The following is a 12,334-nucleotide window of genomic DNA, read 5'->3' as shown; positions in this document are numbered from 1 at the left end:
AATTCATGAAGATTATAAATAATCTTTGACTTGGAACTTTTTTTATATGTCTGCCAGTATCCAAAATATATTTTATTAACATATTATATTTCATTATTTTGAATTTAATTTTATAAATTATGACACTATTGAAAACATTGTACAATAATTCAAAGGGACATAATTCAACCTTAATTAGGAAATGCAACATATTTTAAAGAAATATATATATATAGAATACAGAGTTTGGATTCTGGCAGATATATCTAAAAAGTTCCTAAGTCAAAGATATTTATAATATTCATTAATTTATATGTTGATTATTTTAAACATTATTAAACTATCTATTTCTTGATATATTTCAAATATTCCATAATCAAGACATTAATAACAGAATATTAGCAAGTCCGAGATTCACAACTATGAAGAAAAATATTCTAGTGTAGCTCTACTAAAGAAAAAAAAAGAATTACCTGTACACTTTGAATTACCTGTACACTTTCCCCCCATTACCACTGCCCAGCAGTTGTAGAATTTGTAGATCAGTTTCTGTGATTTGGCCACAAGCAAGTATCTCCTTTATGTCACCACCAGCTCCAGCCCCGCCTTGGCTGAGGAAAAAGCAAATAGCATTTGAAAGATTGGAACTATCTCTATTCTGATGGGTAATACAAAGCAAAACATTAGAAAAAAACAACAGATTTTATATTACCAACCTTGTGGATCATACAAAACAAAACTGTTTCTTACTTCCACTGTGGCTGATTAGATGATACCAAATAATTTATCATTCCCACTGCACTAGTTCAAATAAAACCAAATGATTTATCATTGTGATTGCAGTGATTCTGTCAAAACTCAGTGATTTGTCATCTGGACTATGGACAAGATCAAATTATTATACTCTCTGAGGCAGGCTGGATGAGATCATATTATTGTACAGGCAGGCTGGATGAGATCATAATACTGTACAGGCAGGCTGGATGAGATTATATTATTGTACAGGCAGGCTGGATGAGATCAGTGGATGCAATAAGGCAATTGATTTTAAGTCATGCTTTGATGTAGTAGTACAATTTCTGTTTTGTACCTTGATGGGTAACAAATACAAAATGACGCCTTAATAGCATTTTACAAAACAGTAGTAGATAAGACAATTTTTTAAAATCCACAATGCAGTGTTTCAAACATTATCAGTACAATATTTCTGGCAGCTGTCTTTTTCAAATACCACTTTTCATAGTCACATTTTTCCATAAGTTTGCATAACTCCAACATCTTTATCATTTTATTTTCTGTTCATTTGATGATTCCATGATGTAAAATGCCAAGTCATGAAAAATTTGGGCAATGGCACTCTAGATTATTGTCCTAAATTTCATGAAACTCATGAGATTTATTTCTATTGTAAATATCTTTTTTCATCCACACAAAATGAAATAATAATATATCAATATGTACTTATTAAAGATTTTCTCCTTTTTTTAACCTTGATACAATTATACACTGATTGTAACTTAATTACAAAACAAGGTACATGATGCAAGATATTGGTCTACGATGCTCCATAAATTAAAAAAATGCCAGAGTCTAAAATACTGATCCAAGATGGCCCTTTAGTTACAAAAAGCCAGAGTGTAAGATAATAATCTAAAATGGTCACTGAGTTACAAAAGTCACAGTGTAAAATATTTGTTTAAGATGGTCCTTGAACTACAAAAAGCCAGAGAGTAACATAATGGTCTAAGATGGTCCTTGAACTACAAAAAGCCAGAGTGTAACATAATGGTTTAAGATGGTCCTTGAGCTACAAAAAGCCACAGCATATGATATTAGTCGAAAATGGTCCTTGAGTTACAAAGCCAGAGTGCAAAATATTTGTCTAAGATGGTCCTTGAGCTACAAAAAGCCACAGCATATGATATTGGTCTAAAATGGTCCTTGAGTTACAAAGCCAGAGTGTAAAATATTTGTCTAAGATGGTCCTTGAGCTACAAAAAGCCACAGCGTATGATATTGGTCTAAAATGGTCCTTGAGTTACAAAGCCAGAGTGTAAAATATTTGTCTAAGATGGTCCTTAAGCTACAAAATGCCTTAGCGCATGATATTGGTCTAAAATGGTCCTTGAGTTACAAAAAGCCAAAGTGTAAAATAACGGTCTAAGATGGTTGCTGAGTTACAAAAAGCCAGAGAGTAAGATAATGGTCTAAAATGGTCCCTGAGTTACAAAAGCCAGAGTGTAACATAATGGTATAAAATGGTCCCTGAGATACAAAAAGCCACAGTGTAAGATATTGGTCTAAGATGGTCATTGAGTTACAAAATAGCCTAAGAATCTATAGGAAATCACAAACAGCAGACAAGCGACAATGTAACCCAGCAAATGCCAGTACAAAGATCAAAAATAGAACCATAACAGTACAAAGACTAATTCTCACCACTGTACCATCCTGATAATTAAAGGATCATGCGTAGAATATCATACCCAGTACTAAATATGTAGTGGCTGATGTCATAGAGTGGAATATCACACCTAGTCCAAAATGTGTAGTGACTGATATCATCAAGTGGAATATCATAGTCAGTACTAAATGTGTAGTGGCTGACATCACAGAATGGAGTATGATACCCAGTCAAAAAGGTGTAGCGGCTGACATCATAGAGTGGAATATCATACTCAGTACTAAATGTGTATTGACTGATATCATCAAGTGGAATATCATACCCAGTACTAAATGTGTAGTGGCTGACATCACAGGTGGACTATCATACCCAGTACTAAACGTGTAGTGACTGATATCATAGAGTGGAATATCATACTCAGTACTAAATGTGTAGTGACTGATATCATCAAGTGGAATATCATACCCAGTACTAAATGTGTAGTGACTTACATCATCAAGTGGAATATAGTATCCAGTACTAAATGTGTAGTGACTAAGTTTGAACTTACTTATGAGCTACTGCCTCACTCAAGTGTGCTTGGGGCTTCAAAGATGACTCAGTCTTTACTAATGCATCAGATGCTGACTTTGGAGTTTTGATCTGCAAGGAAAGTTATGAATAATGTTTTAACTTTGTTTTACCCCTCCTGTTTCTCTTGTTTTGCTTCTTTTTAAAAAAAATTGACTTTTTTCTAAAATGAAGTTTTAAATTTAACAGTATAGCACATTTGCTGAACTTGTGAACTTGTAGACCTGCTGCATTAAATAAGTTTGAAGCACTTGGATAAAATGTCATTGATCTATCCAATTATTTTGTATATAACACTGTAGTAAAACCATCCTAGCTGGATGATTTTCTATTTTTCATGGGGGAGGGGATTCATGTAATAATAATGGAACTCCCAGTGAACTAGTACATTCTGCATCTGGGTCTGATGATCGTTTTTGGAGCAGTTTCCGAATCTCCTGTAGTATGGACATTCGATAGGTGGCAACCTGATTATTTTTGGAGATCTGAACTTTCACTTTGACTTTCCCCGAAACCAAAACACATCAAAACAGTCAGTTAATCAACCCACCCATAAACATGGTCACATTTTAGACTGGATTCTTCATAGACCTGATGATAATATTCTACGGTCCTCCCTGGTATCCCACAAACTTGTATCAGATCACCTCTGCATTATATGCCATATTGACGTATCAGTCCCTAACCCTCCACCTTTATCTGCTACTAAGAAAAACCTCCATATGATAAACAGAACCAAACTAATGCATGACATCCAAGCAAACCTAACAACTTGCCTACCTCCTACAGCAGAACAACTCAATAACTGCCTGCGCTCACTGCTCGACAAACATATGCCCCAACTACCAAGCGCAGAGTATCAATTCAAAAGTGTTCTCCATGGTATAGCAGTGTTAGGGACCAGCTTCGCACTGCTAAAAGAGACTGCAGTAAAGCTGAGAGGCTTTGGATTTCCACCAGACTCACTATTCTTAAGCAAATTTATGAAGCCGCTAAGAAGAACATCACAAACATAGCCTATGCAGCAAAATCAGCCCACTACAGTCCTACGATCATGGAAAGTTCCAGCTGCAAAGAGCTCTTCGAGATTACTAACAAACTAATGTCAAAAAACAAATGTACACCACTTCCACCTACCTTCTCTCCAGTCAACCTTCCGGACTTGTTTGCAAATTTCTTCCGTGACAAAGTACAAACCATTAGAGATAAGCTTAACAACACAATTTCAATTGACTCATCATCACCACACAGTTGGGATACAGAATTTCTGGGGCAACCATTAGCAGCATTTGAACCTGTCTCTATGGATTTCATATGTACAATCCTGATGAAGAATGCATCAAAGTCATGTAAACTTGATCCAATTCCAACATCACTGCTGCATGAGTGCTTAGATCCAGTATTGCCTTCACTACCTGATGTTATTATTACCTCTCTCTCATCAGGGGAATTCCCATCATTTTTCAAAACTGCCATTCTAAAGCCTCTGCTGAATAAGCCAACACTTGACAATAATGATTTAAAGAACTACCGCCCTGTTTCTAATCTCTCATTCATATAAAAAATCTTAGGAAAAGTTGTTCTATCCCAGCTTGTATCTCATCTGAATTCAAACAGTCTTTTTAGCAATGTAAAATCTGCATATCGCCCTTGCCATAGTACTGAAACTACTCTTCTAAAAGTAGTTAATGACATTCTCTCTGCTTTGGATAGCGGAAAGATTACAGTCTTTACCCTCCCTGATTTGTCTGCAGCATCTGACACAATAGACCATGATATATTACTTCACCATCTCCAGCATGTATTTGGCATTCATGATACAGCCTTACTGTGATTCAAGTCCTACTTGGTCAACAGGGCACAAATTGTGTCTGCAAATGGAATACATTCCAGCCCAGTTGATCTATGTTGTGGTGTTCCACAGGAGTCTGTTCTTGGACCTGTTCTCTTCATTCTATACACTCAGCCGCTCTCAAGTATCATAGATCATCATCCAGTGTCTCACCAAAGCTGGAACTTTCCATGATCTTAGTACTGTAGTGATCTGATGACGCCCAAATATACAAATCTAGGCACCAAAATGAAGCTGATGCAACCATCCAAGGTGTAGAGAGGTGCATTTCTGATGTGAAATCATGGATGACATGTAACAAGCTGCAGATGAATGATGATCACTACACAAAGACTTTCTCATTCACATCCTTTACCTCAAACAATAAATATCAGCAACACCAACATTAATTTCACACAGTCAGTACAAAACCTAGGTGTTACTCTGGACAGTACTCTCACACTGCACCAACATGTCATTAACATATGCAAGGCTACATATCTTGAGCTGAGACGCATCAGCTCCATTCGCAAATATCTTTCAGTTGATGCCATTAAAACACTTGTGTGTTCACATTAGTACTTTCAAGACTGGACTATTGTAACTCAATTCTGTCTGGTTCATCTCAATACTCCAGAAACTTCAAAAAGTTCACAACACAGCTGATCGGATCATCCTTGGAGAATCACAATCGAAGCACACCTCCACACTATTCTGTACCCTACACTGGCTATCCATTCGATCCATATCAAACACAAAATTTGTTTTCTGTGCTACATTTCACTGACAGACTCCAGTCCAACATACCTATCTGACTTCACCCAGTGACACACCATCAAGATACTTAGGCTCCTCTTCTGACAATACTATACTCATTATTCCCACTATGAAAACAAAGTCATATGGACAATGTTCTTTTGCATACCAGGGCCTATCGATGTGGAATGAATTGCCCACTGAACTTAGACACAAAGAAACAAAGACACAGTGAACACATTCAAGAGTGCTCTTAAAATGTGCCTATTTAAACTGCAAGAACAAACTTAAACACATAATAATGTTTCCTACCTTAAATATTTTCAGCATGTTTTTTTTATATTTTCTAATTTCATGGTGTTTGCTTTTGTAATAATATCATTATATATGTTTTCTTTTATCTTATAGGTGTTGTCTAATGTTGCAAAGCACTTAGAGCTTCTAAAGATTATGTGCTATACATAGTCCTCATTATTATTATTATTATTATTATTATTATTATTATTATGAGTCAGTAAAATAATTCTATGAACCAGTCTCTTCTGCAGGTAACTTAAAATGGGTTTGATGAGTCAAAAATATAATTTTAAGATTGCTTTCAAATGTCCAATTCCTAGAGGAGCAAGACTTCTATTCCTGGAAAATGGTTTTTAAAACAGTAATTTCGATCTATTTTCTAAAATTATTCTATTTCTCTGTGAAATTGTCTTCTCCAGATAAAAAGCCACTTGAGCAATTTTTTGCCAGAACTTTTCACTCTGATTTTGCATAAGAATATTTGCTCTGAGATTTTTTCTGACACTCTTTTCAGCCTTCTTTCTAAAGTATTTATTTCTCCATATTTTGATATCTAGTCAGTGTGAAGGAGGCTTTGAAGCTGTCCCTCTCTTTGTTGTTTATTCCTCTGTCTTTTCTTGAAAGATGGAATAGGACTTTCCTAACATACTCTAAGAGCTTCCCCATGTAACTATCTTTGATGGTAAAATGAATTTCACCCCAATTTCCTGTTTGTCTGATCCATTTAGTTCTATAGTTTGACTGATCCATTTACTTTATAGTTTGTCTGATCCATTTAGTTCTATAGTATGTCTGATCCATTTAGTTCTAAAGTCTGTCTGATCCATTTAGTTCTACAGTTTATCGAATCCATTAAGTTCTATAGTTCATCTGATCCATGTAGTTCTATAGTTTGCCTGATCCATTTAGTTCTATAATTTGTCTGATCCATGTAGTTCTATAGTTTGTCTGATCCATTTAGTTCTATAGTTTGTCTGATCCATGTAGTTCTATAGTTTGTCTGATCCATTTAGTTTGTCTAATTCATTTAGTTCTATAGTTTGCCTAATCCATTTAGTTTGTCTAATTCGTTTAGTTCTATAGTTTGTCTGATCCATGTAGTTCTATAGTTTGTCTGATCCATGTAGTTCTATAATTTGTCTGATCCATGTAGTTCTATAGTTTGTCTGATCCATTTAGTTCTAAAGTTTGTCTGATCCATTTAGATCCATAGTTTGTCTGATCCATTTAGTTCTATAGTTTGTCTGATCCATGTAGTTCTATAGTTTGTTTGATCCATTTAGTTCTAGAGTTTGTCTGATCCATGTAGTTCTATAGTTTTTTTGATCCATTTAGTTCTACAGTTTGTCTGATCCATTTAGTTCTATAGTTTATCTGATCCATTTAGTTCTATAGTTTGTCTGATCCATTTAGTTCTATAGTTTGTCTGACACATGTAATTCTATAGCTTGTCCGATCCATTTATTTCCATAGTTTGTCTGATCCATTAAGTTTGTCTGATCCATTTAGTTTGTCTGATCCATTTAGTTCTATAGTTTGTCTGATCCATTTAGTTCTATAGTTTGTCTGATCCATTTAGTTCTATAGTTTGTCTGATCCATTTAGTTCTATAGTTTGTCTGATCCATTTAGATCTATAGTTTGTCTGATCCATTTAGTTCTATAGTTTGTCTGATCCATTTAGTTCTATAGTTTGTCTGATCCATTTAGTTCTATAGTTTGTCTGATCCATTTAGTTCTATAGTTTGTCTGATCCATTTAGATCCATAGTTTGTCTGATCCATTCAGTTCTATAGTTCGTCTGTTCCATTTAGTTCTATAGTTTGTCTGATCCATTTAGTTCTATAGTTTGTCTGATCCATTTAGTTCTATAGTTTGTCTGATCCATTTAGTTCTATAGTTTGTCTGATCCATTTAGATCCATAGTTTGTCTGATCCATTTAGTTCTATAGTTAGTCTGTTCCATTTAGTTCTATAGTTTGTCTGATCCATTTAGTTCTATAGTTTGTCTGATCCATTTAGTTCTATAGTTTGTCTGATCCATTTAGTTCTATAGTTTGTCTGTTCCATTTAGTTCTATAGTTTGTCTGATCCATGTAGTTCTATAGTTTGTCTGATCCATTTAGTTCTATAGCTTGTCTGATCCATTTAGATAAAGATATGTAGTGTACAGAAGTTGACATGATCAGAATCAAAAAGACTGTTGTTGTATTTCCATCTCCACCCACCAAACTCCAGTCTGTTCAGAAAATTTCAAGGACAAGGACACTGGACAATGGTCTAATGTTTAACAACATTCAGTATCGGAGTTTTCTAGAAATGTCCAAAAGATCAGAAGATGCAAAACATATACTATTCTGCCACATCCTTTATAATAATTTTAATAACATATTTTATCTTGTTATAAACTCAGAATCTCCTAGAATGTGAAATTCCATTATGTCGTAGTATTTCCAGAAAATAATAGTTTTGACCTAGGTCATGTAGAGGGCTTTATAATCTTGTTTGCTTAGAGAAATAACATATTCTTGCTTTTACTTCTTGTAGCAGAATAAACCTTACTGTTGTGCTCAGCATTTGATTTGGATGAAATTGTTTGTTCAAATTATTCATTTGCTGGAAATACAAAGTGCTCTTAAATAATATTCTTGGACTGACACATTAATATGTACTGATAGTGAATTCAAACATGGACAGCTTCGATTATATTATTGTGATTAATTGGAAGACTATTAGTGTAACATCATAACTTCAGACTAATGGTACATTAGTACATTCAAGACTACAGGCACATCAATGCCTTCAGCGCTGGATCTTATTTTGAAAACCACTGGAATTTAATTAGGTGGGCATGCACACTGAGTGAACAGAAAAGTTCCAATGCAATGGGGAGTAACCTAGTTTTTGAAAAGGTCGATATCACTGGACAACAAATTTTTACAAAAGTCATGTTACTGAAATAAAATTAGTCAATTCTTATCAATTTTTATGTGCTGAACACGAATATGACAGTCAAATTGCAAAATTGGCTCTAGTTTTTTTGTAATCTGCAAGAAATTAATGTTTACATAACGAAATGCATTCCAATAGTAAAAGGTCAACTGTAATAGCCTACCTATAAAAAATCAAGTCATTGACTACATCTTAGATTTCTTCGCCTGTCTCTTGTACAGCTGTTCGGGAGCATCTCTGAGGAGTGTCCAGCAGTAGTCAGCCAGCATTGTAGTGGACCATTTTCCCTGGTATCTTTGTTCCATTGTTGCGATATCTTGATGAAAACGTTCGCCGTGTTCATCACTAACAATACCACAGTTGCTAGGAAAGAAATCCAAATGGGAATGAAGGAAGTGAATCTTTAGAGACATATTGCAGCCAAGTTTCTTATACTTCATCAACATGTCTTCTACTAGTTCCTTATAGTTTTCTGCCCTAACATTTCCGAGGAAGTTTGTAGAAACTAGGCGAAAAGCATTCCATGCTTGTTTCGCGTCACCTTCCAGCAAGTTGTTGAACCGGTCATCTTTGAAAAGCTCTCGAATCTGAGGACCCACAAAAACTCCCTCTTTAATCTTTGCTTCGCTGAGTCGAGGGAATTTTTCATGCAGGTATCGGAATGCTGGCAAAGTCCGGTCAATGGCTTTCACGAAGTTCTTCATCAAACCTAGTTTGATGTGAAGGGGTGGTAGCAAGATTTTCTGAGCCTCAACCAGAGCTGGGTGTTGGATATTCTTCTCTCCAATGGCTACATTCTGCCTGTGAGTCCATTCCTTCCTCATGTAGTGCATTTCCCTTGCTCGGCTATCCCACTCGCATAAGAAACACATGTATTTTGTATATCCTTGCTGCAGTCCCATTAAAAGGGCAACTACCTTCAAATCACCACAGAGGTGCCAGCTGTACTTGTTATACTCAATGGAATTCAGTAGCTGCCTTAAGTTATCGTATGTCTCTTTCATGTGGACAGCATACGCTACTGGAATAGATGGAAGAATGTTTCCATTGTGCAAAAGCACAGCCTTGAGACTCAGTTTCGAAGAGTCCACAAATAGTCTCCATTCTTGTGGGTCATGAGTGATTTTTAAAGCATTCATGAGGCTCTCAATATCGGAACAGAATATCAGATTACTTTCCTTTCTGAAGAAAGGCTCCAATTGCTGGTGGCGCTTTCGATATGCAGTAATTGTGACATCTTCTTCTAGAAGATTCCATTGTTGGAGTCTTGATCCTAGCAATTCTGCCTTGTTCTTTGATAAGTCCAAATCACGAATCAGGTCATTTAGTTCTTCCTGTGTTATTCTGTGTGGGGTTGATGATGCACCACAGTGAAAATCTGGATCACTGCATGCTGATGGACCAGGAGAAGAACAGGTCGACTCACCTTTGTCTTTGTCAGATGAATCAAGAGAATATTCTGCTGGAGGTTCTGGAATAGGAAGTCCCTCACCATGTGGAACTGGTCTCAATGCAGACGGAATGTTTGGGTAGACTATTCTCGACTTCTTTCGCTTCGTTATTCCGCCGGAAAGAGGAGGAACCAAGCAGAAGTAACAGTCATTTAGGTGGTTGCTTGGCTCTCTCCACACCATTGGGACTGCAAACGGCATTGATGACCTTTTGCAATTCAACCACTGTGAAAGCTGTGTTGTACATGTAGCACAGCATATATGCGGAGCCCAAGGCTTGTCTTGGTCACCAACCTTGCAGCCGAAGTAAAGATGATATGCCTTCTTCACTTGAGAATTGATACTTTTCTTCTGGTTGGCAAATGTCACTTCCCCACAAATATAGCAAAAATTGTCCGCGGTATTAACACACTTTCGAGGCATTACTGTTCTTTATTGTACGTAAATGGATAAAATAATAAGTTTTATGTAACAGTAGCTTGAACTGTCTTGCACAACGTCTAAAATATTTTAAATGCTGAACCTATCTGATTGGGCTTTATATAGTACACTGCTTACGTCAGCTTCAGCAGCCGCCTGGCATTAGTATAATAGGCCTACACATGTATAGTACACTGCTGACGTCAACTTACTTCAGCAGCCGCATGGCATTAGTATTGCACTGCATCAGAAAATGATGCAATCAACTGTGGATGATGTGAGCATGATGGTATTATGCAATGTTACATCATTATTCCGGATGTTGCTGCAGTCCTACTGGAGAAATTTACACAGTGAAACATAGAAAATGAGGTATATGAATATCTTCAAAACGAGAGCCAATACAAATTTTTCACGGTTATATTCGTGTTCGGCACACCAAAATACTACAGATTAGGGCCTTTTCAAGTCAGTAATGATTTCACTGTTGACCAGTGTATCTTATAGACAAAAAATAAGCTTGACACTGTTTGCAGGTGGGTATGTCTTATGCATGAACAATAAGCTAGACATCTAGATACAAGGAACAAAATATAGCCAGTCATCAATTATAGGTTCATATTAGATGCAGAAAGAAAATATAGCTGTGACCTTAACAATATTTTGCACACTGAATAATAAAGGTGAGCCTTATGGTTTATACAACTGTACACTACATAATTATGATGAAAACAGCACTGTACCTCATATTTATGGCACAGACTGTATTATAAATGAAAACTGGACAAGTCATGTCTTATAGTAATGAAGACAAAACTAAAACCGTATCAATGTTTTAATAACTTAAGTTATACACAACTTAAACATAAGTAACTGAAGTTATGTATAAGTAACTAAGTTATATGCTAGTAATTGTGGTTACACAAAATTAACTGAGGTTACACAAATGTAAACTGAAAGTACACACTGGCAATCAACATTACAAACAAGCATCTGTGACAGTAATTGAGTTTACTTACTGTGAGACCATATTTGTTCCTCATATTTGGGGTCTTCCCAACTGGAAAAAAGTGCAAATAGTCTCATGTTTAAAAGTGATCAAAAATGATGTGGATCATTCAGAAAGAAAAATGAAACATTGCAAACTAGAGATATTGCAAATGTGTGCATCAAATGGGCCTTGCTTGTTACATTCTGATTAGCTGGATCTAAATGGGAACAGTTAATTCATAAATTATTAAACATGCATTCTTATGTTTTAGCCGTAAATTTTGTCTAAAGTAATTCATAATGCTTGCAATCATTTAAAAAATATAGTCTTGTCAAATGCTCTGAAGGGCATTTGGCAGGTCTATCATATGTTATGAAGGACAGATGACAGGTCTATCATATGCTATAAAGGACAAATGACATGCCTATCATATTCTATGAAGGGTATATGACAGGTCTATCATATGCTATGAAGTAGAGATGACAGGTCAATCACATGCTATGAAGGAAATATGACCAGTCTGTCATATGCTACTGGTATGAAGGACAGTTGACAGGTCTATCATATGCTATGAAGGACAAATGACATGCCTATCATATTCTATGAAGTAGAGATGACAGGTCAATCATATGCTATGAAGGAGATATGACCAGTCTGTCATATGCAATGAAGAACAGTTGACAG

At 35.8% G+C, this 12,334-nt stretch overlaps 1 protein-coding gene across 1 annotated transcript in view; it reads right to left on the bottom strand.

Annotated features, from left to right (window-relative positions):
• The window catches only part of LOC149773244 (dual specificity mitogen-activated protein kinase kinase 5-like), a 106,846-nt gene that overhangs the window by 49,532 nt on the left and 44,980 nt on the right, over window positions 1–12,334 (bottom strand). The window contains exons 5-7 of the mRNA XM_089946559.1: window positions 11,679–11,719; window positions 2,934–3,025; window positions 471–590 (exon numbers count right to left, since the gene is read on the bottom strand). Of these exons, the coding sequence (XP_089802685.1) occupies window positions 471–590; window positions 2,934–3,025; window positions 11,679–11,719 (253 nt within the window). The remainder of the gene's footprint in view (window positions 1–470; window positions 591–2,933; window positions 3,026–11,678; window positions 11,720–12,334) is intronic.

Source organism: Sinohyriopsis cumingii, unplaced genomic scaffold, assembly GCF_028554795.1.
Source record: "Sinohyriopsis cumingii isolate HCF-2022 unplaced genomic scaffold, ASM2855479v2 utg000744l, whole genome shotgun sequence".
Lineage (NCBI taxonomy): Eukaryota > Metazoa > Mollusca > Bivalvia > Unionida > Unionidae > Sinohyriopsis > Sinohyriopsis cumingii.
Note: the sequence above shows the minus strand (reverse complement) of the source record. Positions and strands in the feature narration are given on the sequence as shown.